This window comes from Theobroma cacao, chromosome 5 (assembly GCF_000208745.1).
Source record: "Theobroma cacao cultivar B97-61/B2 chromosome 5, Criollo_cocoa_genome_V2, whole genome shotgun sequence".
Lineage (NCBI taxonomy): Eukaryota > Viridiplantae > Streptophyta > Magnoliopsida > Malvales > Malvaceae > Theobroma > Theobroma cacao.
In genome coordinates this window covers 542,059-568,419 of record NC_030854.1, presented here as the reverse complement: position 1 = coordinate 568,419, position 26,361 = coordinate 542,059, and the positions used below count along the sequence as shown (strand labels likewise).

At 35.8% G+C, this 26,361-nt stretch overlaps 5 protein-coding genes across 6 annotated transcripts; 3 read left to right on the top strand and 2 right to left on the bottom strand.

The window, feature by feature from the left end:
* LOC18597511 (chlorophyll synthase, chloroplastic) lies at positions 583-4,644 on the top strand. Its single transcript, XM_018122297.1, has 15 exons — positions 583-845; positions 1,047-1,091; positions 1,194-1,282; positions 1,707-1,794; positions 2,078-2,163; positions 2,262-2,348; positions 2,415-2,480; positions 2,561-2,644; positions 2,744-2,805; positions 3,276-3,351; positions 3,439-3,501; positions 3,645-3,726; positions 3,835-3,911; positions 4,018-4,065; positions 4,355-4,644. The coding sequence occupies exons 1-15, from the start codon at positions 719-721 to the stop codon at positions 4,415-4,417; spliced, it is 1,143 nt and encodes a 380-aa protein (XP_017977786.1). The 5' UTR covers positions 583-718; the 3' UTR covers positions 4,418-4,644.
* On the bottom strand, positions 4,519-6,496 carry LOC18597510 (protein SLE1). Its single transcript, XM_007026586.2, has 3 exons — positions 6,293-6,496; positions 5,578-5,749; positions 4,519-5,484 (listed from the first exon to the last, which is right to left on the bottom strand). Exons 1-3 carry the CDS (start codon positions 6,425-6,427, stop codon positions 5,267-5,269), a joined length of 525 nt encoding a protein of 174 aa, XP_007026648.2. The 5' UTR covers positions 6,428-6,496; the 3' UTR covers positions 4,519-5,266.
* Positions 7,742-11,668, top strand: LOC18597509 (ERBB-3 BINDING PROTEIN 1). Its single transcript, XM_007026584.2, has 10 exons — positions 7,742-7,896; positions 8,024-8,137; positions 8,262-8,346; positions 8,452-8,601; positions 8,701-8,854; positions 10,346-10,561; positions 10,656-10,792; positions 10,877-10,968; positions 11,074-11,253; positions 11,373-11,668. The coding sequence occupies exons 2-10, from the start codon at positions 8,047-8,049 to the stop codon at positions 11,447-11,449; spliced, it is 1,182 nt and encodes a 393-aa protein (XP_007026646.2). The 5' UTR covers positions 7,742-7,896; positions 8,024-8,046; the 3' UTR covers positions 11,450-11,668.
* LOC18597508 (ran-binding protein 1 homolog b) lies at positions 12,499-15,039 on the top strand. Its single transcript, XM_007026582.2, has 4 exons — positions 12,499-12,846; positions 12,942-13,093; positions 13,222-13,347; positions 14,493-15,039. The coding sequence occupies exons 1-4, from the start codon at positions 12,680-12,682 to the stop codon at positions 14,726-14,728; spliced, it is 681 nt and encodes a 226-aa protein (XP_007026644.2). The 5' UTR covers positions 12,499-12,679; the 3' UTR covers positions 14,729-15,039.
* On the bottom strand, positions 15,529-25,354 carry LOC18597507 (importin-11). 2 transcript variants are annotated; one of them, XM_018122202.1, is made up of 24 exons: positions 24,815-25,347; positions 24,597-24,706; positions 24,319-24,391; positions 23,980-24,041; positions 23,723-23,864; positions 23,154-23,372; positions 22,949-23,015; positions 21,982-22,381; positions 21,545-21,692; positions 21,257-21,417; positions 20,900-20,999; positions 20,177-20,251; positions 19,925-20,059; positions 19,393-19,482; positions 18,841-19,023; positions 18,649-18,753; positions 17,869-18,027; positions 17,430-17,474; positions 17,087-17,308; positions 16,738-16,844; positions 16,587-16,643; positions 16,418-16,490; positions 16,080-16,331; positions 15,529-15,860 (listed from the first exon to the last, which is right to left on the bottom strand). In XM_018122202.1, exons 1-23 carry the CDS (start codon positions 24,953-24,955, stop codon positions 16,167-16,169), a joined length of 3,039 nt encoding a protein of 1,012 aa, XP_017977691.1. In that variant the 5' UTR covers positions 24,956-25,347; the 3' UTR covers positions 15,529-15,860; positions 16,080-16,166. The 2 variants fall into 2 exon arrangements, with proteins under 2 accessions (XP_017977691.1, XP_017977692.1); XM_018122203.1 differs by lacking the exons at positions 15,529-15,860; positions 16,080-16,331; positions 16,418-16,490; positions 16,587-16,643; positions 16,738-16,844 and having other exon boundaries at positions 17,093-17,280; positions 24,815-25,354.

The following is a 26,361-nucleotide window of genomic DNA, read 5'->3' as shown; positions in this document are numbered from 1 at the left end:
AAACAAATAACTTTAGTTGTTTGCTTCAAATATTTTAATCCGTCTGTGTCAAAAGGTAGGTAGGCTTTGGTAAATTCAAATACACCCCTGTTCCACCCTAATGTTATTTTAAGATAAAAATATAAAAAAAATATATTCATAAATTAAAATATTTATTTTAATTTTTTGAATATTTACATTTTTAACATTCATAAAGTGATATTTTATGATTAAATTGCAATACATAATACATATGACAACGGATCAAATTTAAATTTTTAAAAAATTAAGACATTAAATTTAAAAATAAAAAAGAAAAAAGAAATTAAGATTATAATTGTTATTATATTATAAGTTAATTTTAAATTTTGTCACTATATTTTAATTTTATCAAACTTTGTTACTTTATTTTTAATTTTCAGATTAAAAATAACGAAAATCAGTGCAATTTATGGTTTGCATTAATGAAATCAATAAAATTAAAAACATATAATGGTAAAATTTAATAAAATCAATCGTTACACGATGAAAACGGTAGGTTTGTTCGTACCAGAAAACTTCTCTTTGTCTCTCTTTCAAATATAATATGCAGGTAGCAGGTGGGAGCCGGATTATCACTCCACCAGAAATACTACAAAGTCCACTCGCTGGCCTTCATCCCTCTCCTCTGAGCTTCAAAGAGGAAAGTTAAAAAAGAAAAATAAATAGAAAAAAGGGGATAGAAAGCTGAATCGCTTCAATGTCATCTGTACTCAACACAGTCTCTTCCTTAAGGCTATCCAGAATCTACCGCAACTACAGCAATAACAATCGCCTCCGAGTGCCGACTCAATCCGTTTCAACTCCCGCTTCTGTCTCTTTCACCAGTAAGTTAACTGGCTCCTGCTCTTGTTTTCCGCTCTTTGAGTAGCTGGAAGGAAAACTGAATTTGAAATTTTAAGTAGCACTATCGTTAAGCAAGAGTTTAATTTTTGGCTCTTATCGCTTCGATTTTCCATTGCCTTGCGTTTCCTATCCTCGATGAAGCTTTTTCGAACTTAATTTATTTAATTTTTCACTTTTCTCAGGACGGAAATTGACCGTGAGAGCAGCGGACACTGATACAAACGAAGGTTTTATTTTTATTTTTTTAGCCTTTAAAATAATTGTAATTACTGTATAAACTTTTTTTTTCAATTAAATTTTGATTTTTTATGTGGATATTTATTTGGCAGTGAAATCTAAGGCACCGGATAAGGCGCCAGCCGGTGGCGGGTCAAGTTTCAACCAACTTCTTGGTATCAAAGGAGCCGCTCAAGAAACTGTAAGCCCTCTATATACAGATCCATTTGGTACTCGCAATTTTTTATTTTTTTTAATTATTCATGCGTGAATTGTAGTCTAGAAATGCAATTGTAATTTAGATGTTAACTTAGAGAAAATTGATGCTTATTTGAAGACCAACCCCACTATTTTTTGCTTATAAATTATTGTATTTATTGCATTTGTACTTTAGTACACAGTTGTTACATAACATTAACATAGAATTCATATAGTACGGTTAGTGACTAACTGAAGTTTGGCAGTTGGTGGGAAAAGTCGGAATGTTTACCCAATTAAGACAGAGCCAGAGGAATGGGAAATGCTTATTTGAACTGTGTTTCATTGCTCGAATGATAACCTTATAGCCTTACTTCCCTAGAAATGTGTGAAGCTGTGCTGCTTATTTGGTGTTATATATGATACAGAATAAATGGAAGATTCGTCTCCAACTTACAAAACCGGTTACTTGGCCTCCTTTGGTATGGGGTGTAGTTTGCGGAGCTGCAGCTTCAGGTTCTCTCTCATCTCTAACTTAATTTGTTCATGTCTACTGTTAGGAAATATCCTTTTATTTATGCATATGAGTATGAAACTACACCAGAAATCCTGAGGAAGTTTCAGGATATCTAGATATCTTTAGCCTGGCTGCCTGCATCTTTGCAAGTTGGTGAATGTCATTTGTCCAAATCTCATTTTTTATGAACGTTACTTGTGTCCCTGAACTTAATTAGAAGTTGCATGAAAGAGTTTGAGAAGTAACTAGAGGACCATCTGAAATAATTTTTATAAATTGCAGGAAACTTCCACTGGAATTTGGAGGATGTTGCCAAATCAATTCTTTGCATGATAATGTCAGGTCCATGTCTCACAGGCTATACTCAGGTATAAAACCGTATGAATAAAGGTGTGTCTGGATTTTTAAATGAAAACAAGCTTCAACCTGAATAATGCAAATTGGTCTGGCTATTTTACCTTTTCAGACTCTCAACGACTGGTATGATAGAGAGATTGATGCAATTAATGAGCCTTATCGTCCAATTCCTTCAGGGGCAATATCTGAGAATGAGGTGTGTACTGTAACTAATTGTGTTATGTACATATTAGAAATGATATTCATTAAAAGCTTCATGCAGGTTGTCACCCAAATCTGGTTGCTACTCTTAGGAGGCATTGGCATAGCTGGTTTACTAGATGTTTGGGTAAGTAAATTTCAAGTAGTTGGTACATGCTTTTCCTAAACGATATACAAAATGAAAGCAGTTCTAATCCTTCTTTATAGGCAGGGCATGATATCCCAATTGTATTTTACCTTGCTTTGGGAGGTTCCTTGCTATCGTACATATACTCTGCTCCTCCTTTAAAGGTAGTTCACTTCCATGCTGTCACTATGACCAGTCTAATTTCTTTCTTCTTATCGGAAGAAAATCTGCTTAGATCTGACCAAATTCCAAATATCTTGCAGTTGAAACAAAATGGCTGGTTCGGAAATTTTGCTCTTGGAGCAAGCTATATCAGTTTGCCATGGTGTGATATCTTCTATTTTGCTACTTTTAGGAGGATAGTTCAAGATTTTTTTTATAAATATACTACAGGGCTTGTTCAGCTTGATTATAATCTGACAATAGTCATTATCCTTAGTAATAATGTTCATAAAGGGTCTAAAATACCTGAATCGAATTTCCAACAATTGTTAGTCCTCCTTATTCCCCTATATGATTTTGAAATCTTTGCTAATTTCCCACAGAAATAGAGCATCCTAACTACAACATAAATTGGACTGCCATCTATTCACCTGTCGTGATTCCTTTTCCATTTATTGAGATACCCTTTTGGAGGGCAGGTCTAGCAGGTTCAGTTCCTTCTGTAGAATAATCTCTAATGTTGCTAATATGAGTCTATACAAAATGATTTAGCCTTTTCACTTTGTTTGGTTATGTCCTGAAGTACGTGACCTATATTCTGGACTTTCACTTTGTTCCAAATCTTGCGAATAGGTGGGCTGGTCAAGCTTTGTTTGGGACCCTTACACCAGACATAATTGTTCTCACACTCTTGTACAGCATAGCTGGGGTATGTTTTTTTCCTAGCATGTTCCCTTCTTGTGTATGCATACATGATTTGACTATAACAATTTCTTTTTGTTGTATCACTTTGCAGTTTGGTATTGCCATTGTTAATGACTTCAAAAGTGTTGAAGGAGACAAAGCTCTAGGTTTACAGGTCTTCTCTCTTTATTATTATTGTTAGTTAATTCCTTGGGACTATAATGAGTTCTCCTCACTCCTCGCTTTCTTTAAATATATTACTGCATTATCCTTGAGAGAAGCTGAGTTGATAGTTGTATGGTAATGATGCTTGAGCAGTCAATTCCGGTAGCCTTTGGGGCTGAAACGGCTAAATGGATTTGTGTCGGTGCTATTGACATAACCCAAATATCTGTAGCTGGTATGTCACTGGAATTTATATTCAGTAACTGATGGATTACGAAATCCAATGCATCTTTCTTCATGAAAATTTAAAATCAATGCTAATATGTACTAATGGTGGTTGCAGGTTATCTTCTTGGAGCTGGTAAGCCATATTATGCGCTTGCCCTTCTTGCTTTGATAGTTCCACAAGTTGTATTCCAGGTAGAACAATTTCTTGATGCCTTGTAGAAACTCTAGTGCCTCTTTTTCCTTACCTTCTAAGAGATTAATGGAGATTAATGCTCATACCAATACCTGTCCGCTGCAGTTCCAGTACTTCCTAAAAGATCCTGTCAAGTACGATGTGAAGTATCAGGTAAATTTTCTGAAGAGTCAAGTCCATTGCTCAATGGATAGAACAATGTAAAGAATATTACCATAATCATGGCTATAATCAATGACCAAAATCTACCAGCTTCCACCCCTGAATGTAATATTTGTATACCTATGTCTTGATGCCTAACCGGAGTTATACTTAGTATGACAATCTGTAAAATTGTACAAGGATCAAGATCAGGGTAGTTTCAAAGAAACAGGTCATTTGATAATGCTTCTGACCTGGCCTTGTTTTACATCGAACGTTAAATCTTGTTCTTGTGTTTCAGGCAAGTGCACAGCCATTTCTGGTGCTTGGTTTGCTGGTGACTGCTTTAGCAATGAGCCACTGATGAAATATTACAGCTTGAGGACAAGTAGGGAGTTTCGAAGGGAGCTGATGAGCACTGTAAAAAACCACCGAATGAAGCAGCTTTGCCCAAAATGTAATATCTTTTTTTTTTTTGAAGATTTGCTCAAAATGTAGTATCTAACCAATGGCTTGTTCGTTCTGGTTTCTTTTTCCCACAATGGCTGTCATTTCTTTCTGGTTTCAATGTAGTTTTTGCCTTTTCTCTCTTTTTCCTTTCTTTTTCTTGGGAACTCTAGGGAAGTGTTGCAAAAAGCCATAATATGGTCGCTGCTAATGGCAATGAAGTTACACTTTCTGAAAATGTTATGGGTTTTGGTTCCTCAACAAGGCATTATTTCGCTGTGGGATCGAGGATCATCCCTGTCTTCCACGTTAAGAAACATGAGACTCCAACCTTTTTGGGGGTGGTTTTTTAAAATCATCCTTTCAAAGATCTCTATCCATTTTATAATCCGAGAATTGCTTCTGTTCAGGACTGCCACTGCCAACTAGTTTACAAGGGGGCGGTTTGCTTACGCCCGGACACCTTCCAAGGGAGTTTGAAGCATGCTGGTGCTGGTGGTGGGATGTAAAAACCATCATTCATTTCCACTGTCAAAAGCATACAGAAAAGAGAAGGAACCTGGCACGGTGAAAACCGCTCTAAGGCACCATGCCATGCCACTCAACCACTAGAACCAGAAGAGAAGTTACCGATCATACAGAAAATAAGAAAAAAAAGGCAGAAATACCAGACGATCTTGACAATAGTAAACCTAGAGTACTTCTAAACCACTAAGACTCGACATTGACAAACAGAGCCGAAGCAGAGACATATAGGCTACGGTTCCTAGGTTCTGTACTTGGACTCGTCAATGTGGATTCCTTTCTCAGCAGCACGCTCACCGCCTGACTTGTCCATTGTGCTGAGTCCACCTTTTCGGCCCATTTCCTGGTACCCTTCAGTTCCTATCTGCTCCTTCCTTGTCTGGCCTCCTTTGCTTCCCAGCTCCTGGTACCCTTCTCTCCCCAGTTGCTCCTTCCTTGTCTGACCTCCACGGCTCCTCCCTAAATCACCATCAAGAAGAAAAAATATATGAAAAACAAGCGCCAAACGAGTAGGTCAATATCAAACAAGAGAGAGACGGCATGGTACTGCACCTTCAGCAAGGTGCTCTTGAGCTGCAAGGCTCTTGCCACCAGTTCCGCCGGGAACAACAGTCTCTCCCAGCCTTGCCCTGGCGTCGAGTTCCTCTCTGTCCTGTTGCGAGGCCATGATGACTTTCGCTCTTTTGGGGGCCGCTTTGCTTGTTTCTTTTACACAGCTCGGAAACTGGCACAAGCTCACACGAGGTGAATTCACGTAACAATACATACAAAACTGGCTAGATGCTCATACGAAATGTGGCAAACTCGAAGAGTGATTTATATAGAGGCAAGGTATGAAGTTGAGCAAGGGGGTCGATGAAGGAAAGCAGGACACGTAAAGGAACAGACGCGGCAAAGGAGGAGCAAGGAAACCATGTTGCAGTGACACGCAGGTGCTTAACATACTTCGGATGCAAACCCAATTGACACGAGTCAAGGCTTGCAGTGGTAAAATCAGCACTAGTACCTAGTAATTCTATTGGGTTTCTAGCCTTCTTTGATCTTTCAAGAAAGAAAAAGAAAACCCTGTGTCAGATGCTCTCAAACAAGACTGAAACTGTGTAGCTTTGTTCACTCTGTTTCTTTTGCTCTAAGTTGTAGTATTTCTAACTTTTACAAGGGGAAACATACAACTATAAGCAGGACAAATAAAAGAATTGTTAACTATTTGCAGGCAAGAATGAATGAACAAAAAAGTATCCTGATCAATGCTCCAGCTATGGCAAACCTTGATCTCTGGCAATTTGGTTATAACCACTAAGTTTCCATCGAATTGTCTCTGCAGCGCTCCTGCAAAATTCCTGGAACAGAAGCTGGTTGTTGCCCATACAATCTGCTGTCGTGTTAGATGACTGCTTTTCATGCTGCGCTAAAAGAACTGCAAGCAATGACTTATCTCTAAGGTTTTTTTAGGGATTGCAATGAGCGCCGTTATCGGGATGTTTAGTGTCCCATTCGATTAAGTAATATGGAGATCTTTACATGTCCGATTTAAATAAGTAATATTTTTTGTTGTTCAATTTGATTAAGTAAATAATCAATAATTTTTAATGTATGATCTAATTAAGTAATATGAAAAACTCTATTATTCAAATTAATTAAATAATATTTTTTTATCTCAATGTTTAATTCGATCAAAAAATATGAGGTTTCTATTGTCTGATCTAATTAAATAATTTCTTTTATCCAATGTCCAATCGAGTAAGTAATATAGAGATCTTTAAATCTTCTATTTGAATAAGTAATATTTTTTATTGTTGGATATGATTAAGTAAAGAATCAAGAATTTTTAATGTATGATCTGATTAAGTCATGTGGGGAGCTCCATTATGCAGTTTGATTAAATAATATCTTTTATCTCAGCGTCTAATTCGACCAAAAAATATGAGGTCTCTATTGTTTACTCTCATTAAATAATTTCTTTTATCCAATGTTCGATTGATTAAGTAATATGGAGATCTTTAACGTCCATCCGATTAAGTAATATGTTTTATTGTTCAATCAGATTAAGTAAGTAATTAGGGATTTCTAGTGTCCTATCCAATTAAGTAATATCTTTTGTCTTAATATCTAATCCGTTCAAGTAATATGAGATTTTGTCTAATCTAATTAAATAATGTATTTCATTTCAGTATCTAATCCGATTAAGGAATATAAAAATCTCAATTGTCTCATCTAATTAAATAATTTTTTTACAGTTCGATTTGATTAAATAAAATTATGATATTTTAAAAAAGTTTAATTTCCAAATGTTAATATCTGAATTTACTTTGAATGGAAGAATTAACAAAAAGTACAGACTCGAAGGACATGGTGACGAAAAGATGAGAATCGAGGGCCCACAGAGTCCTACATGTTTAGTTTACAAATGAATAAATTGAATTATTGCGGTTCGATTTTATCAAAATTTAATATGAATTATTTATTGGATTGTTTCAATATTTAAACTTTATAATCAAATTAATCAAAATATCTATAATTAATAATATTTTTATATTAATATTAATATTTTTTAATAATATAAATATTTAAAAAAAAAGGGTCAAAATCAAAATGATTGTAACAAACAGTGGGAGGAGTGTTTGGACATTTGGCAGTCAGATTTTACTGCACCAAACACAAAAATCTGAAACCCTACCGGGTGAGTTGCAAGGAAAATTTTCCTATATAAAGCAAACGCTGCCGTAAAGACCGTAACCCTAGTCACTAGTCAGCCACACTGCCTCCCTCTTTCATTTGATTTTATTTATTTATAAATCAACACTCTCTCTTCTCTTATCAGCTCTCCCCAAAACCCTAGCTCCTTTCAGGAACTGCCGCCAATTCCAACCAGTGAGCCCTTTTCTCTCTCAATCACTCTTATCCCTTTCAATACACGGGGCGCTACTCTCTCGATTACTTCTGATTTTTGAGTACTGATTATTTCCCTTGGTTTTTTTTTTTGCTGGAATTTCAATAGGTTTGTGATAAGCTGCGAAAACGATGTCGGACGACGAGAGAGAGGAGAAGGAGTTGGATCTCACCTCCCCTGAAGTTGTTACCAAGTACAAGAGCGCTGCTGAGATCGTTAACAGTTAATGTCTATTTCTTTTTTTTTTTGGTTCACTTTAATTTCCCGATGTTTATTGTCTTTTTTTTGAGCTTTTGAATTTAATGTTAGTTTTTGTTTTTGTCGTTATGTTTTGAAAATTTTGCAGAGGCGTTGCAGTTGGTTGTAAAAGATTGCAAGCCAAAAGCTAAGATTGTTGACATTTGTGAGAAGGGTGATGTATTTATCAGAGAGTAAGCGTTTGGTTATCTGGTGGTTGAGTGGTTTTATGTTTGATAGTTTGATAATGAAATAGTAGTAATTTATGGTTTATTGCTTTTGTTTAATGTATTGCGAAGGCAAACCGGCAACATGTACAAGAACGTGAAGAGGAAGATTGAGAGGGGTGTTGCCTTCCCCACTTGCATTTCCGTGAACAACACTGTGTGTCATTTCTCTCCGCTTGCTAGTGACACGTCAGAGTTGGAAGAAGGTGATATGGTGAAGATGTAAGCTTCATTTAGTAGTAAATGTTTCTTTTTATTTTTTTTTTTGGGGTTTTCATGCCTTGAATGACAACTAAAGTGTCTTTTTCTTCCCGGATACAGTGATTTGGGTTGCCACATTGATGGGTTTATTGCTATAGTTGCACATACTCATGTTGTTCAGGATGGGCCAATCACTGGCAGGCAGGCTGATGTTGTTGCCGCTGTCAATACTGCTGCTGAAGTTGCCTTGAGGCTTGTCAGGCCTGGAAAGAAGGTAATCATCTTGTGTATCTATTCTGTGACATCTTTTGAGTGTTTCTTTAGCTATTGTGCTTTTATTATCTTAAAATCCATGTGCCAAACTTTTGATTATCATGTTTCAACTTGTGGTTGGTTTTTGGTATGTGTAATGACTGTGTTTTCAAGTTTTGATATTCACTGAATCCCCTAAATGATGAACCTTTTTTGTTAGCTATGGATCTACATCCAGATGAAGCTTTTTGTCATAGTTACTCTGATAGGGGAATTTATCTCTCACCTCAAGTTTTTGCTACAACATTTCTCATGTTTGCTCAATACCCTTTTGATTTAATTCTTGGAAGTGATTGTAAGATGAAGAATAGAAATTTAAAGGCTGGGCAACTTTGCCGAGGTGATCAAATTCTTGTCAATCTCCTCTTTTCCCTGTTGCCAATATTCTGAGTGGTCATGCTAGGCTGCTTTAAGGTGGTAGATCTTCCATTGGTTTAATACCAAATGTCTAGGTGGACCAACATATTCTTCATCACCAAACAACGTGGGTTTCTCAATACCGTTTTGATTTAAATTTTGGAAGTGATTGTAAATTGTAGAATAGAAATTTGAAGGCTAGGCAACTTTGCCGAGGTGGTCAATTTCTTGTCGATCTCCTCTTTTCCCTGTTGCCTATATTATGTTTGGTCATGCTGGGCTGCTTTAAGGTGATGCATCTTTTATTGGTTTATACAAATTGCCAAGGCGGACCAACATTTTCTTTATCGCTAAAAACAAAGTGAGTGTTACCCTCCTGATTGTTTTCATCAATCTATTGAGAAATTTTATTTAGTAAATGGACTTGTACTATTCTACTATTTAGTTTTTTATCACTGTTGCAAAACTTTTCTTGTTTTTATTCACAAATTGGTTTTGGTCACTGTGGCAACAGCTCAACTGCTATGAATTTTGCCTCCTCCCCTCCCCCTGCCCTCTCTTTGGTTGTTGGGGGAGGTATTGGGGACCCTTTTTAGATATTTTGTATAACTCACATGATTTCTACATGATGAAGATAATCTCGCTCTATGGATTTAGTTCCAGTGTAGCATGTTTTAGTCATAGTTACACTGGTAGAGTATCATGTGTGATCAATTTCTTTGTGCCTCACTCTCTACCCTCCAAGTCAATCATCCAACACCCCCTGCTGCAGTGGGAAGACAACTTTTTTGAGTTTCATGGTATTTGATTTTATAATTGTATAATCTATCTAGTAGATGTGATATTTTCAGAATGTCCTTAGATCCTAGTTTCCTTATATGATGAATAGTTTTCATAAGCTATTGACCAACATCCAAGTGAGGCTTTAGTCATAGTTACTCTGATAGGGAAGATATTTCTTTACATTTTCCCTTTTTTGAACAGACTGCTGTCTGGCTTGTTTTGTTTGTACTTATGTGCTTTGAAACATGCATCACCACTCATTTAATTGGTCTTCTTGATTGTACTAAAATTTTCATCATTGTTTTAATGGCAGAATAAAGATGTCACAGATGCAATTCAGAAGGTAGCTGCTGCTTACGACTGCAAAATTGTTGAAGGTGTTCTTAGCCATCAACTAAAGCAGTTTGTGATAGATGGAAACAAAGTCATATTAAGCGTCTCCAATCCAGACACAAGAGTTGATGATGCGGAGTTTGAGGAAAATGAAGTTTATGCAGTAGATATTGTCGCAAGCACTGGTGAAGGGAAGGTAATAGTCTTTTCTTGTCTTTTAACACCGCTGCTGACCCTATGCTTATGTCATGTTAATTCGTCCTTAAGGTTTCCCTGTGTTTGATTTGCAGCCGAAGCTGTTGGATGAGAAGCAGACAACTATTTATAAGAGAGCTGTTGACAAGAATTATCATTTAAAGATGAAGACCTCTAGATTTATTTTCAGTGAAATAAATCAGAAATTTCCCATCCTGCCATTCACTGCCCGGTCTGTGATTGTTTCACATTTGTTATGAACGCATTGGTGGTACTTCCTCATGTTTTACAATTCATGTGGATTTTCTTCAAACAGGGCTTTGGAAGAGAAAAGAGCTCGTCTAGGTTTAGTTGAATGTGTGAACCATGATCTCTTGCAGCCATATCCTGTTCTTCATGAGAAGCCTGGTAAGAGTTCATTGCTGAAATCCTGTTTAATCATGATATGAGATATTACCCTGTAATGTTTGTCACATTGAGCCTGTTTAATCATTCTGGACTATAATTCTGCAGGTGATTATGTTGCTCATATCAAATTCACCGTGTTGCTAATGCCTAATGGATCGGATCGGGTCACATCCCATCCTCTGCAGGAGCTGCAGCCAACCAAGACAATAGATGATCCTGAAATCAAGGCCTGGTTAGCTTTGGGTACAAAGACAAAGAAGAAAGGAGGTGGGAAGAAGAAGAAAGGTATGATTTACAGAGAGGATAATCTAAATGGTCTAAGATTACCACATCAAATATCTTGGTACATTGGAAGCAAATTTTTGAGGGTTATGTAGTAAACGTAAGTGCATATGTGTTTGCAGGTAAGAAGGGTGATAAAGCTGAGGAATCAGCAGAAGCGGAGCCTATGGATGAAGCAACAAATGGTGCTACGTCTTAAGAAAACATTCTCTCCTTATTTTTCAATTTTGGTACTCTTGTTCACTTGTATCTGGTTGGTTATGAGTTAAATTTAATATAGTATCAGACATTGATCCTCCTAATTGGGTTTTCTCGTACAATCACACCTCCCCTTCGTGTCTTACCGCCCATATATGCTTTGGTTGACAACTGAGTAAAGCCAAAGCCAATAACTTACCTTGGCATGTCTTTGGTTAAACAGGTTGTTGTTGAAGCTCTCTGAAAATACGCATGGCTTAATTCCATAGGCTATTTGATGCTCTGCTGTTTAATCAGAAATTTTTTATTTTCCAAAACATAATTTGGTTTAAAAATGTTAATTTAGCTGGAAATAAGAGTGGTAATAAAGGTCATGATGTAATCAATGCCCCATACAAAACTTTCAATTTCTTTGGTAGTGGGTTGAGGTTCACTGTGTTGATTGAGAAGGATATCTTCACTTACCCTTTTGGCTTGGTTTCGTAGAAAGGAAGTATGACAGTGTTCTTGATTTCGAGTATCAAGGAGACGGGAGAGGCAAAATTGATTAGCATTACTTAACACAATGATTTTCGTGGGATAGTGAATTATTATTTTGAAATTATTTTGTAAATTTAAATATTAAAATTATATCTTAATGATAACTTTGTTTTATGAATTGAATTTTATTTATTAATTTTGTTATGCTCACAACATGATGATTTAATTTCCTAAATAAATGATAAAAAAAAATAAATAAAGTGAAAATTAATTTAATTCTTTTATATATATAATATATATATATATATATATAAATATTATGCTTTCGCATAGCATGGTCCAAAAACTTTTTCGAAGAAAAAGGGTAAAGATGATGCAATTGGACAGCCAAACAGGGCTGTCGTCGGGGAAATAATGGTGGGCAAGAAAAATATCTTTACACCTGTCACGCGCAAGCAGAACCTGGCATGTGAAAGCGACAGCGCTGCCCGTGGGTCCCACTTAGCATGACCCCACATCACCCACTTCCAAATTCCTTTCCCTTTCTTTCCTCGTTATAGCGCCCCGCCACCCAAGCCCTAAATTTAATAAACCAAGAAGAAATTAAAAAAAAAATGGGAAAAGAACACTCCTCTCCTCTCTCTCTCTCTCATAGATGGTGTAGTTGAGTTTCGCTGCGCTCTTTTGTCTTCGTATTTTTTTTTTCATTTTCTCTCTATCGAAAGCTTAAGCAGCAGCAAGCAAACAAAAAATGGCGAGCACTGCTAAAACGGATCCAGAGGAGCACAAAAGAGAAGACGAAGAGAACGCTCCCGCCGCCGACGATGAAGACACCGGAGCTCAAGTCGCTCCCATCGTCAAGCTAGAGGAAGTTGCCGTCTCTACCGGCGAAGAAGATGAAGATCCGATTCTCGATCTGTGCGCAATTTCGATTTCTCTGCTGTTTTCCGAACTTCTTTTTCCTTATATATATTTTTTTTGGGTGATCGGTTACAAAAATGATTTTAATACAGGAAGGCGAAGCTTTATCGGTTCGATAAGGAAGGGAATCAGTGGAAGGAGAGAGGAGTTGGTAGTGTGAAGCTTTTAAAGCACAAAGTCAGTGGCAAAGTTCGCCTCGTCATGCGCCAATCTAAGACCCTCAAGATCTGTGCAAATCATCTTGGTCTGTTTTCTTCTCACTATATTTTTCTTACCATTTCCCCTGATTTTAAAAATAATTAGCTTAGTTGAAGTTGATTCAAGCAGTATCATTCTGTGTGCGGTAATTTTGGTGAATGTTAATGGTTGCAGTTCGTCCCACGATGACTGTGCAAGAACATGCTGGAAACGATAAATCATGCGTTTGGCATGCAACTGATTTCGCAGATGGGGAATTGAAAGAAGAGATGTTCTGCATTCGATTTGCTTCTGTTGAGAGTGAGCATTTTTAATTTCATTGAGTTATCAACATTTTTATGTTGCATTATATTTAATATTACTATTACTAGCACTAACAAACAATGCTGCTGAGATGAACTAATTCGAACCCGTACTGTTTTAGTACGTAGATTAAATCTTGTAGAAATCAAATGAAGGATAGGATTTACGTATCTAGTTTATAACAGCATTGTTTTAGTATGTTTCAATATTTGATTTTGAAGTGTCTTTTAGTGAATTGAGAGTCGAGTGTCTTGCGATGCGGCATCTTAACGCTCCATCGACATTCTTTTTGGTAATGGTTGAGTTTACTAACAGTTAAAATTATACTAAGAGGTTTTATTTTGGGCTATGCAAATACTTGTCGGATTGCAGATAGCTATCTGACTTGTACATAAGAAATTGCTTTGAAGTCTTGGGTGTGTGGGAAGAAAGCATGCCTTAGTTGTTGCAAACTAGTGAAAACAAGTTTTATGTTTTTATTTACCTAACTGATAAGTTTTCTGCTTGCTTCTCTTGATACTTGAAAGGATTAGGTGCCTCAAATTCGAAAATATAAAGAATACTATAGTTTTGTATTGGAAAATGTGCACATGAAAGCTTGATAAGCCAGATCTAACCTTACCTAAGGAACCTTAAGCATAAGACCAGCCTATTACCTGCAATATAATTACCAGTGCTTAGGTATCTTATGCTAAACAAACTAAAGAAAATGTAAATAAGTTGAACAAATTGCTTGGGGAAGATAAAAGGCGACTCAATAACTTGAAAAAGAAGGCATAACAGGTCCCATATTTGCTTGCTTATTTGTATTTTCTTAAAGATTTTGCTGTCTTCATTATGCGTTTTGGGGAACTATACAAGATTATTACTCTTTTTTGCCCTTCTCCTTCCTGTGCATGTGTGAGTGTTCCTGTTTTATGGGTATTTGGAGGGTTGAATTATCTGCAGCGTATAGCAGACTACAAGGGATACTTTTAACGGTTGTCCACTTCTGAGTTCCAACATCTTTCTGATTAAATCTGTTCCTACTGTGTACCAATTTCGGCATATGATCGGATGTGTATATGCATGCAATTGTAAATTTGTACCAATTTTTAGTGCTTAGCTTTGTAAGTTTGATTGACATATTCATCTATGTTCAGATTGCAAGTCCTTCATGGAGATGGTTCAAGAGGTTGCTGAAAGTCAGGGAAAGAAAGAGGAAAACAAAGATGCCACAGCTACAGCTGATCTCCTCGAGAAGTTGACTGTCGAAGAGAGTAAAACCGATGGAAAAGAACCAGAAGAAAAAGCTGCTGCCTCCGAGGATAAGGAAGAAGACGCAGCTGCCACAGAAGAGAAAGCAAAGACGGAAGATGAGCCGGCTTCAAAAGCATAAAACCTAAGAAAAAACAGAGCATCTAATACCGGTCGAAGTTTATCGTATACATTGGATTTTGAGTGGTTAGGGAGATGAAAAATTTTTTCCACAGGTTGGAGAGAGATTAAATGTTTGCAAAACAATCAAAATTATGTTGGGACCTGTTGGGATGGCAAAGGTTTGTTCTTATTTTGCCTTACATGGGATTGTGATAGACGGTTTTATCGGTCTTTCGATGTTATGGTTAGTTCATTTGGTTTGAAGGGGAAAAAGCTGTTGGAAGTTTTACTAATCAATGCTTGTTATGAAGTTCGTTCCCACTTTTTATATTTTGCCTCCTTAAGTGGCATTTAATTACCAATTAATTCAAATATTAAGAATATTTCGATTAAGAGGATTTTATTTGCGATGTGTATAAAGAAATTAGATGTAAGTTTATGGATACGAAAAAAATTACTTCTTGGTGTATCAAATAATTTAAAATTCCTTTCTTACGACAAACATTAAATTCATAAATATTTTTAAAATTTACATTTCATGCATTATTTGTACATGAGTTTTATACGTTACCAATAAATAAAAAATTATTACTTATTGTTAAATAAATTTAACAATTAAAAATCTTAAAAAAAAATTCATAATTTTTAAAAATATTTTTATACATTTATAAAATAATATTTTATAATTAAATGATAATAAATAAATATTTTATATTGACAGTTTATTGCCAATGCATAAATAAAATTTAAATCCTAGCTATATTTTGTTCTTAAAAAAAGTATTATGAAATTTGAAGTCATTGATATCGAGGCCTAAAAAACTGAAAAGGCTTAGGCATATCCGCCATGGAGTAAGAAATATCTCCACATTTTATTTTATTTTTTTCTTTAACTGTAAAATTTTTTTCATTGCACTCGTGAATAAATGACATACCATGAACTCGATGCGCCGACCCTTGTGTGCTTTAAATACGGAGGCAGGCAAGGGACCAGCAAGCTATATACAATGTTTGCCTGTTGCCCATGTGGCATATACACCAAAAATTAACTTATGAATAAAATCGACACCCAGCCAACGCAACCATGAAACGAAATATAAAGAATGTAGAAACCAACCCAAAGCAGCTCAAGAAAAAAAGCATGAATGTCACCTGGAATTGGAGAAACAAAACATATGATTAGATGCTACGGTGTAAATGAGAGAGGGAGATAAGACAGCATTGTGTTTGAACGTTGACTGGTTCAAAAAGATTTTACTTGAACTGAAGAAACTTCCCAGAAAGAATTGGTTGGTAACATTTGAAGGAATTGAATGCAATGATAAAAGAGGATAGTTAAGTGCAGGGGTATTTAAGATCCGAAAATCTTACCTAAATGATCTTCCCAATTTTTGGAAAAATAATGATAATCGCCCGGTAAAAGGAGACATCATTTGATAAATGGAATGTCCAGGTTGCCTATGGCATCTTCAGCGCCTGCTTCAATTGTGCAAAAGCTGAAGGGTGCATCCTACCAATGGCAGAATTAAACGACGGATCCCCATGAAGGGCAGCACAAGTTTGAAGATTGTCTCTCACTGAGTTTTCCAATGACAACTGGTTGATAGGGTCTGAGAACTTGATCTGAATGGTGGCAAACCAATCCATCACACATAAATAAATAAAAAGTATCAGAATTTGTCAAATGATTTAACTGAAGAATGTTAAACCTGTCTTCTCCTTAACTCCTTACTAGGAAGCGAACCCTCGCCATGAGACCTGCTAGAGCTCATGTTATCACCACTGCAATTTATTAGCAAAAGAATAAAATTAGTTACAAATCACTGTTGTAATCATCGCCAATCAAAAGTGAAAATACAAAGGATCTGAGTATGTAACCTTGACTCTTCCTCAGTTAAGTCATCAGTCCCTCCCAAAATTACACTAGTGCAGACACTGAAGGAATAAAAGTTTAATCATCATTTCACATATTAGATGCCATCGAAAGTTCGGTTGCAGATATGCATCAAAATCAAGATTGAGCTTGTACCTTAATATCTGATCAAGTTTGTCTAGAACTTGAGGCAGCCTTAAAGTCAATATTATGGAAAGTGCTAGGCCAAATATTTTCTTCTGGGGTGAAGAGACATTGTCTACCTGTATAAAGATGGAAAGTTAACGGAGAAAAGCAAGAATTAACTTGAAGAAGCCTGCCAATTAATGGGACGGACTCTAGTTAGATAATTCACAATCCTAACAGAAAGCATTAAACCTCCAGATGGTCAAAACGTCAGGGTTTTCCTTTCCTTCTTGAGTCAAAACATCAATTTGAACAGTTCAGAACACTAACAGACAACAGAACTTTGACTATCCTTCATACGGAAATATTTTCTACTAACCTTGTCAAGCCATACGTCAACCAGACAAAGAAGAATATTTTCTTCAATATTGGCACCAGTCTGCTGCAGTAGTGACGAAAGAGAAGGTTCTGCTGTTAATTGTGCAAGATAGTTGGTATTCATCACCAAAATCCTTGCTAGTATAGCAGCTGAAGATGCTTTAACAGCTGTCTTTGAAGGATCACCATCATCTCCTCCGCTCAAGCAAATAACAAGAAGTTTCTATCAACATTTAACAAGGCATAACAGTTGAATGAAATGTTATGAACAGGCATATATAATGGCAAATATAACTGAGAACATGAATGATAAAAAATCTCTGCGGGTAAAGAACCATGCTTACTTGTAAAGTACTGCTGATTAATGGGGGCACATCCATGGGGAAACACTACAAAATAGCAACAAGATGTCAATGGTTTGTCAAAATAGTTGAGATGAAAGTAGGTCTTTTAACACCAAAGATTTCACATTACAGGACGTATTTTCAATAAATAATGACATCGATGACATTTATGGTTCTAGGCATGGCACTAAGTAGTGATGGCCAGCACATGACATCTCCAACATAAGGACACAATGACAACCTTTTATAAAGAAGCTGAAAGATGACATACACAATGATATGCTTCTGGTCATTTTTGTATTCATTATCAAATCTTCAACCATTGATATCATTTGTGGCAAAAAAATATAAATAAATATTCACACACTACTACTAGCTTCTTCAAAATTCATCCTATTTCCTATGATGTCAACTGCCCTGAAAGTTCACGGTATAATACCTGTATTAGAATGTCAATGACAGGAAAAGTAGCAAGCAGCCCTCTGTCATTGACATTTCCAACAATGAGATCTAGAAGTTTAGCCACACTGGAAGCATGCATGCTAAGAAATTCCCTTCCACCCAAAATAATGTAAGCTTCAGTAATATTGACAGCAACCTGCAAGCATATTCTCATCAATATAAGATACAAAATAGCAGGGGAGACAAAAGGGGTAGGAGCTACAAGCAATGATTTATAAGACTGTGAACAAGGAAAGTCGAAAGCACCAAGTGCAAATAGGTAGACAATCCAAGACCATTGACACCCAACTTTTTTAAAGTTGCCATTACAATCCTACTTTCTTGATGAATCACTACAAAAGGGGGAATAAAGCACTGACCTAACAAGGACAGATATAGTCACAAAGTAATAGTGTACTATAGTGTCATGCCATCTGTTGCCCATCACATCCTGCTTGGTCTAAATAATTACTATTGCAAAAAGTATCCACTGCACAGCTTATGGCCCATCTACAACTACAATCAACTCTCCAACTTTTCAGTTCCTAAGGACCTCCCGAACCTCCTGTTGTTCTCCCTTATGTGGCCAACTAAATATTCATAGCCTTCCAATGTATAAAGGAAAATACTCATAATGTTGTAATAAATATATGAAAGAAATAACAAGGACTACAATTCCATTTCTTTTCTTCTAATATCGAAGGACATACAAGAGAGAGTGCAGCAATAGATAGACCACAAAACAAAATATATGGGTCACTAATTCAAGAAGTCTAACCTGCAATTGGTCGAAATTTCTTTCCAATATTTCCACCAGACATGGGAAATATGCTAAGAGTTGTGGCACCATTGCAGGGGCATGAGAAAGTGTAGCTTCCCACAACTGCGGGAATATGATAACATTTAGCACACTATGTTTATGGGTAAAGGCAGCCAGATAAATAACCAAATATTTGGGCAGTAGTCTAACCAGCATGCTATCCTCCAGAAGATTGATTTCATCTGGACTATTTATATCAATCCCCTTTTGAAGAATGGGCAGGAGCATGCTGTAGCAACTAGGTGACTGATATCCAAGCGCAACGACAAAGTTCCGCAAAGCAATAAGAAGCTGTATCTGTAGAAGGCTTTCACCAGAAGATTCCTCCCAGACCTATTCATATTGAGAGGTTAAAGGAAATTAAATAGAATAAATGCACCTGATAAGGACAGTCTACGACACGTCTAGCCAAGTTAATTAATGCATTTGCACTCAAATTTTCCTAGACATTCCAACTTATCCATTCTTTTGTTGTAATCAACTACTGACTAGGACACAAACTTCTCCTAAAAAGTTAAATGCACTTAACCTTACATGACAGCAAAATTCTTTTACCAACAGCAATTTCTAAATTTGGTAATTATCTGATTTGGAAAATGGTTCCCCATTAAAAACTCCTTGATACTTATATTATAAACACCCAAGCATATCAAAGTAAAAGTGAAACTTTCAGATAAGAAAGTAAAGCAGTGACAACAGTACCATCTGGAAAAACTGCATCAAGTTGTTTGCATATGGGATGACTTCATTGACATGGCCAAGAAGAACAGAGATCAGATTTAAAACCTGGACCTGAAATGATGAAAAACGCAGCAGCATTTGAATTGAATGTCCGGAATATACATAGATGCATATAGGTGTGCATGCACACATACAAACATACACAAAGACTAAGATTTAAATCTAGACACAAACTATCCCAAAACCAGAATTTGCATCTCTGATTTGCTAACCTATATCTATTAATGTGAATCTACAGCAATCATTTATGATCTTATGTAGGAATGGGCAAAGCACATCAGTACAACAATTTTCAAGAAATATTCACCATCAATTCAACTTTATCATCAGATGCGGTACATGCATGAAAGAATTTCTAAAGCTCGGACTATAGATTCCAGAATTTTCTGCAATCCAATAAGATACATAAATCACAATACCAAGAAAGAAGAAAGAGGAGAAAGAACGCCTAAGCAAGCAGTGAACATCCATAACAACCAACAGTAGAATTTACCTTTGAATCAAACTCTTGAACTTCTTTGACCAAATTAAAACATGAACCCCAACAAACAGGAAGTAAATCAGAAAAATCTTGCTCTGAAAAGTTTGCATCTTCAACATGTAAACACAATGATCGGCAGGCGGCCAACTAAAACAACAACACACAACTTAGTAATTGAGCAAAGTAAAGTAACCTTCAGGAATATATTATTATGAAGGGACAGAGAAACAAGCAGGGAGACATGATGCAACTTATGGAACATACCCTCACAGATAGGTCTTTGTCCTGTAACAACCGTATCAAGGCACAGTATACAGCTCTTTTTGTATCATTCTTGATCTGCAGGAATGCAAACATCAGAAAACAATCATTATGACTAATTTCCTGTTCCGACCAGAATACATCAGCAACATTCCCATCAGAAATTAAAGAGGAATAACAACTGATATGCAGTATTAGATTTACATTACAGATTCCAGACTCCAGATGCACCACTCTTCTGCTATGACAAGATAAAACATATTCCCCAATTCTTGCAAGGACACAAGTCCATGTAAAAGGCACTCATCCAACACATACCAGATCAGAGCCTATTCCTAGTGGCACTTATTTACACTCTGCCTTTAATTTATCTACTCTATATTCTGTGATGCAGCCAATGCAACAGGATCAGGTGCCAAAGGATTTTAGAATTATGACCTGTCCTGTATCACCTAGTTTCTTCCATGATTGACAAAAACTTCAACACTTAATCAGAAATCTACTGCATCTGATTGAAAAAAAAAATAGCAACCAGCATTTTGCCAGTGCGCAAGATTCAATGTTGATTGGACTAGCTTCTGATATGAGCTATTAGTCACCACGATGCTATACTGACGGAAGCCTCAACATACTGCTGAGGCATGCATACAGACACACACATACACTTCACAAGAAAGAAATCGAGGAGAAGATATGGATAAGGCCTATAGAAGAATATTATCTTACCTCAGAGACCCATTGTCCCAATATTAGTGCAACTTTCCGGTGGATGATACGCATAATTGGATGATCATTAGAGAGTTCAAGGGACAAAGCACCATTAAACCTGCAATCCAAGATATTTCAGGAAAAAACAAAAGACGTTTTCATCATACCACCTACTCAAAAATAAGAAGATAATAGCTACCTATTTATTTCAATTAGTGTTAGACTTTAACAACTTAACAACTGAACTGAGGGATAAATTATCAATAAAGAAATAAAAGAAAACCACCCCAAACCACCAAGTACAGAGAGAGTATAAACGCAGCGAAATTATCAAGTGCCTAGACACCAATGTAGCATACTGAAGAATGGGCATACCAATCTTTAAAGCTCAGGTAATTTGAAAGCTCATAATATACATATGCAGCAGCGCCATAGGCAGCTTCTTTAAGAAGTAATCCTGGGGTAATTTCAGTTACCGAAGTTGGACAACCATTCATTGCCTCTTGAAGGACGGACACCACAATAGGAGCTAGCAGCTAAATGTAATGAATTAACTCAAATAAGCATATATGTAATTATATGAAACATCTGACAAGAAAAAAGGAAAGAAAGAGATAGTAACACAAGAACATACTAAATAATCTGTACAAAATTACCACATACTTGACTGTGGTTTTCGAACAATACAATATATAAAGCCTCAGCACAAGGCCGCAGTTTCTCTGTCCACTGAACCATATCCTGCTCATGATGAAAAGCCTCAGGGTTCTCATACCATTCCTCCAAATCACTTGCAGTTAGAACAAAATACCTGTTGATATGCTAATTAGGACAAATTTTGAGCAACAATTTGTTCAAAAGCAGGGAAAAGACCAGTGAAACGCAGAGTGCATTGCTAACAAAAATTTTTATGTAGAAACAAGCAAAATTAATTACCAGAGAAAAATAATTTTACTACATAAATTTTAACCATGGTTCTCTAAATTATTCTTTCTCTTTCTCGCACCTCAGTTGAGGAGAGGGTGGAAAGGGAAACATCATACCGTGCAACAAGCCAAAGCCAAACTGATAAAGAGAGGCAGAAGTGAAAGGTTAATTACCTCCTTATTAACACATTGCATAAGAGAATTATCCTTTCATTAGGTAGAAGGGAAGTCAAAACACCAGCAACAGCATTAGAAAGGTTTTTCTTCATCTGCTCTAGCGTAACACCATTCTCCTCCATAACCCGTCCAGTAAGACTCGGTTTATATTCTTTACATTCCAATACACTTTTTACCATTACCATACACTTAATCAGGAATTGCTCAAAGGATAATATATCTGGCTCAGGATCTGTAATCTTATTTAAACAGAAATTCAGGACAGGTTGAAGGACACATTTATCACCAAATGAATAAGGATGCCTTTGTTGAATTGCAACTAGAACCTTCATCAATTTAGTACATGCCCTCTTTATAAAGTCCCAAAATTTAGGATGTCCATTCTGAAAAGATGTATCTGTAAATAAGGTAACACATAGAAATAAATTAATCTAACACAAAATCTATAATAACAAGTGTTTGAGATGGCTTCAGTTTTTTATTTAAAACAAGAAGATCAGAAGCTTTTTTTTTTTTGCCAATATAAAGATCAAGAAGCAAAAATATATATTCCTCCCACAATTAGAATGGAATAACATAGATTACCGTTTTAGACCTAGGAAACCCATTCTACCTGCTTCTCTATGAAAAAGAAAACAGAAAAATATTTAGAAATTAAAGCACACCAAAAAATCTTGATTGAATTTTATATGCATTAATTATAACTATGGTCACTATTCTGCAACAAAGTTTTTAAAAACAACATGCTCAAAGTGTGAAAGAGCATGAGCCTTGCATCAAAGAAAGCAGGGCAAAACTTTTGAATAATTTGTATGCAAATTAATGAGATTGCTTGGTTTTTGATTAATTAAAATTAAAAGTTAACTCTTTTAACTATACATGCGTAATGCCTATTTTTGGTTCAAATGAATCTGGTTTTTGGATATATGGGACCAAAATTTACATAAAGAACAAGCTATCTTACAGTATGGAAGAAATGATTGCACAGCATTCAGAAGCACAGGAGAAACCTCTTTTACTGGTCTTACTTCCTGCAAAATGAATAATTTAGATCATAAAATCTCGTTCTAAACTGCCAAAAAAATAAAACAGGAAAATAGAATGAAACTGTAATTGACTCTAAAATCCTGAAAATGTTCTAAATGGAAAGAGAAAGAACTGATAAGTACCTGAACACACTTCGCATCGCTTTGAAACCCTGAAATCACTAATTGACATATTATCTTTAGACACAACAACCATCTCTCACACGTTAGATGAAGGTCATCATGATGCTGCTCCACAGCATTTGAATTATAGCTCTGAGTGATTGTAGAAAAACCATGTAATATTGTTTGTACATCACTCTGCCAAAGATGCCAGCAGTACTCAAATAAATGAGATGATATCTGCCGAAAAAGTTTTGTAAGTCAGACTCCTCAGGTCTATAGAACAGAACTGTAATTTGCAAGGAATGTAATCCTAAAACGAATAAATTATGATTTACATGAGAACACTGGAGCACAGATTTAAATGACTTATAAACCAGAATGTAGAAGCCAGTAATCACTGTTCTAAATGCATACATTAGTCATTAGCATGACAATGCCTTTCAAACCGATGCTGTCCAGGCTTAAGCAACCTGTCTGTTAGCATCCACGTTCACTTACATAAGAGGGGCTAGATAAATGGCCAGGATCAAGACAACTTTCATTTAGGGGGAGCTTACAAAAGTGAAGATGTTTCAGTAACAACATACCTCCGCAAAATTCCTTTGGTCTGCAGTAAGACGTTTTGTGGATAACTCCTTCAAAGTTCTAAAGAGAATCATAAAAATCCTGTGGGAGGTAAGAACATCGGCTGATTGAAGCTGTTGTGCGAGAAAAGAAAACAGCTCTGCCCTAAAATCAATACACCAAAAAATCAGTAAATATTACTAGCTACAGAAGGAAATGTTTAAGGAATGGGAAAACACATTAATGAATATAAAGGAGTTTAACAAGTGAAGATATATACCATTCCCTAGGATAATCAAAGCGAGCAATTTTGGAAATGAGCACTGCCAGCATTTGAGCTATCTGTATCGGGGAAAAAATGCAAAAGATAGAAATTTATTAAAGACTACTAAACTCAAAAAGATAGAAATTTATTAAAGACTACTAAACTCAAACAAAATTACCGGCCACCATGACACAATGTAAAACATATTCCAGGTAGAACTAGTAAGCAACTAAAATCCAATCAGATCCTATTATGTCTAAGTCCTCGCCTCCTTGCTATGGTTAAAAACAAAGCTAATGAACAGAAGCTTAAAATTCTTTACAAATAAATCTAAGAAAAAGATGTGAGAAACACCTGATACTTCTCTTCTCTCAAGTGCGATAACAATTTTTGTCTTAAATGTACTTTCTCTTCGCTGCTTATCCCCCTGAATACAATTTGCAGGTTACAAATGAAACATATTTTAAGAAATAAATAAAGAAAAACAAATCAAACACTCTTTATCAGCTTGTAGAGAGCAATTTGCTACTAAAAAAATCAATGCAGTTTCCGAAGACTGGAAATGAAATGCTAATCCTTATGTTTGAACTTAAATATGAATTAAATGCATGGAAAAATAGCGTATATCTTACGAGGAATCGCGCCTGTTCCTCCAATACCGATTAATACTGTTTTTGAAATACACAGAAGCCATTAATCGAACATCCACTTGAGACGCTAAATCTTTCGCTGTAATCACTTCCTGAAATAAAACAAAGAAAAAGAACGCAAATTAAACTCGTAGAAGCCTCAAATGCATTGTACAGAAAATGCAAAATAAAAGAAAAACAAAATAATAATCAATAACTACCATGAGGCAAGAGCAAAAACCAGGTCTGCTCTCGGATTGAGATAGAGCCGCTTCGGCTGGTTTGCGAATGGTCTCGTCTTGGCTCATTGAGTTGGCAAGCAACGAGTAAATGGCAGGCAAATCAGAAGCCGAGAAAGCCATCGATATCCCCAACAAAATCTCCCTCTTTTATCTTTAAACTACGAGAACAAGCTGAGCGGAGTCAGCGAGTTGGATCGGTGAATCGCGAACTTTATATTGAGAAAAGATTCCCGTGCGGCGAGGCTTCACATCATCATAAACGTTGAGGTTTTCAACGGAGTTGTTTATTGAGCTTTTCTATTTGACGGAGAAGGCCCGAAACGATGGAGGGATTTTGGTTCCGGTGAGGAGATGGGAGCGACGAGAGTGTGATCGAGGTGGTGTTCTTGGTCTTCTTTTGGGCTTTTGGCAGCTATTACGCTGGACTCCGCTCTTGCTTTCTCTCTTCTACTCGCAGCAAAGCATAGAAAAATGGAAAAAGCCGGGGAATTTCTCTTGGATATGAAATGGCCTAGGTGCTTTATTGTGCGTCTAGCCTTCTTATCACACGATATAATTAAAGGAAGTAAGGAGTGACAACCCACTATCTATTAATACTATATTTTTATCTTGTCTTCCTTTAAAATTGGTAATTATAGTGATTAATGAGTAATTTTTTACTATTTTATTATTTCATTCGATAATTTAAAATTAATTTAGATAAAAAAGTGAAAATATTATTTTATTAAAAAATTAGTATTCTTTATTATTTGAATAAATTAAGAAAAATAATTTTTGAAAGAAGGGTTGAGGGAAGGGAGAGTCGAGGAAAATATGAAAGAGCTATCTTTAGAAAATTGTCTTACGATGTTAAAAGATGCAAGTTAATTTTTTTAATCAATGAGTTAATTTTGATAATTTGAAAATATTTTATATCTATTTTTTTCCTTTTTAAATAGGAGAAAATAGTAACAAAATTTTCTAAGAACATCTTCGCATTTTCCAAACTAAATGTATAAAAAAAAACATTTTCTTCCCAAATCCACGAATTTAAAGATAAACCATGTTTCAAGTAAAAATTCAAAAATTTTGTGTTTGAAGCATATGGTTCAATAATGAAATTTGAAACTTTTGTATTCATGTCTAAATCCTAATGTAGCTTGGAGGAAGTACTTGTTTATACTTGAATCAATATGACTCGTGACCATATATCTTAATTCGATAATGCATGTTATGACCTAGTTGAATTGGTTTTTAAGTTTGATGAAATTAAATGCTTATATTTCAAAGCCTTGCCAACATAGTGTTACTGTACAAGAATTGAAATAATGACATGTAAAATTCAAAGAAACATTATTTAAAACATTTATAAAATTATGGATCTCGTGAATATATATATATATATAATTTCTGTCGAGATATCAAAAAAATATAGATAATAAAAATATACACGGGAAATCACAAGTAAAATATGAGTGATCTCTAGACTTCATATCTTCTCAAATAGAACACAGTTTGTGTTGCAACCATATAACCCTTTGTCATTC

Bases quoted from the DNA above. Each gene is read 5' to 3' on its own strand.
- LOC18597510 (XM_007026586.2), bottom strand. From the start codon at position 6,427: ATGAAAAGCAGTCATCTAACACGACAGCAGATTGTATGGGCAACAACC. The intron at 5,750-6,292 runs GTTTGCCATAGC...AGCTTGTGCCAG, and splicing joins CCAAATTGCCAGAGATCAAG to TTTCCGAGCTGTGTAAAAGA. The intron at 5,485-5,577 runs GTGCAGTACCAT...ATGGTGATTTAG, and splicing joins TCAAGAGCACCTTGCTGAAG to GGAGGAGCCGTGGAGGTCAG.
- LOC18597507 (XM_018122202.1), bottom strand. From the start codon at position 24,955: ATGGCTTTCTCGGCTTCTGATTTGCCTGCCATTTACTCGTTGCTTGCC. The intron at 17,309-17,429 runs GTAAGCATGGTT...AAATGTTGATAG, and splicing joins TAATCAGCAGTACTTTACAA to AAACTTCTTGTTATTTGCTT. The intron at 16,491-16,586 runs GTTACATACTCA...AATAAATTGCAG, and splicing joins TTAACTGAGGAAGAGTCAAG to TGGTGATAACATGAGCTCTA.
- LOC18597511 (XM_018122297.1), top strand. From the start codon at position 719: ATGTCATCTGTACTCAACACAGTCTCTTCCTTAAGGCTATCCAGAATC. The intron at 2,349-2,414 runs GTGTGTACTGTA...AGCTTCATGCAG, and splicing joins GGGCAATATCTGAGAATGAG to GTTGTCACCCAAATCTGGTT. The intron at 3,502-3,644 runs GTCTTCTCTCTT...ATGCTTGAGCAG, and splicing joins ACAAAGCTCTAGGTTTACAG to TCAATTCCGGTAGCCTTTGG.
- LOC18597509 (XM_007026584.2), top strand. From the start codon at position 8,047: ATGTCGGACGACGAGAGAGAGGAGAAGGAGTTGGATCTCACCTCCCCT. The intron at 8,138-8,261 runs GTTAATGTCTAT...AAAATTTTGCAG, and splicing joins CGCTGCTGAGATCGTTAACA to AGGCGTTGCAGTTGGTTGTA. The intron at 11,254-11,372 runs GTATGATTTACA...ATGTGTTTGCAG, and splicing joins AGGTGGGAAGAAGAAGAAAG to GTAAGAAGGGTGATAAAGCT.
- LOC18597508 (XM_007026582.2), top strand. From the start codon at position 12,680: ATGGCGAGCACTGCTAAAACGGATCCAGAGGAGCACAAAAGAGAAGAC. The intron at 12,847-12,941 runs GTGCGCAATTTC...ATTTTAATACAG, and splicing joins GAAGATCCGATTCTCGATCT to GAAGGCGAAGCTTTATCGGT. The intron at 13,094-13,221 runs GTCTGTTTTCTT...TAATGGTTGCAG, and splicing joins GATCTGTGCAAATCATCTTG to TTCGTCCCACGATGACTGTG.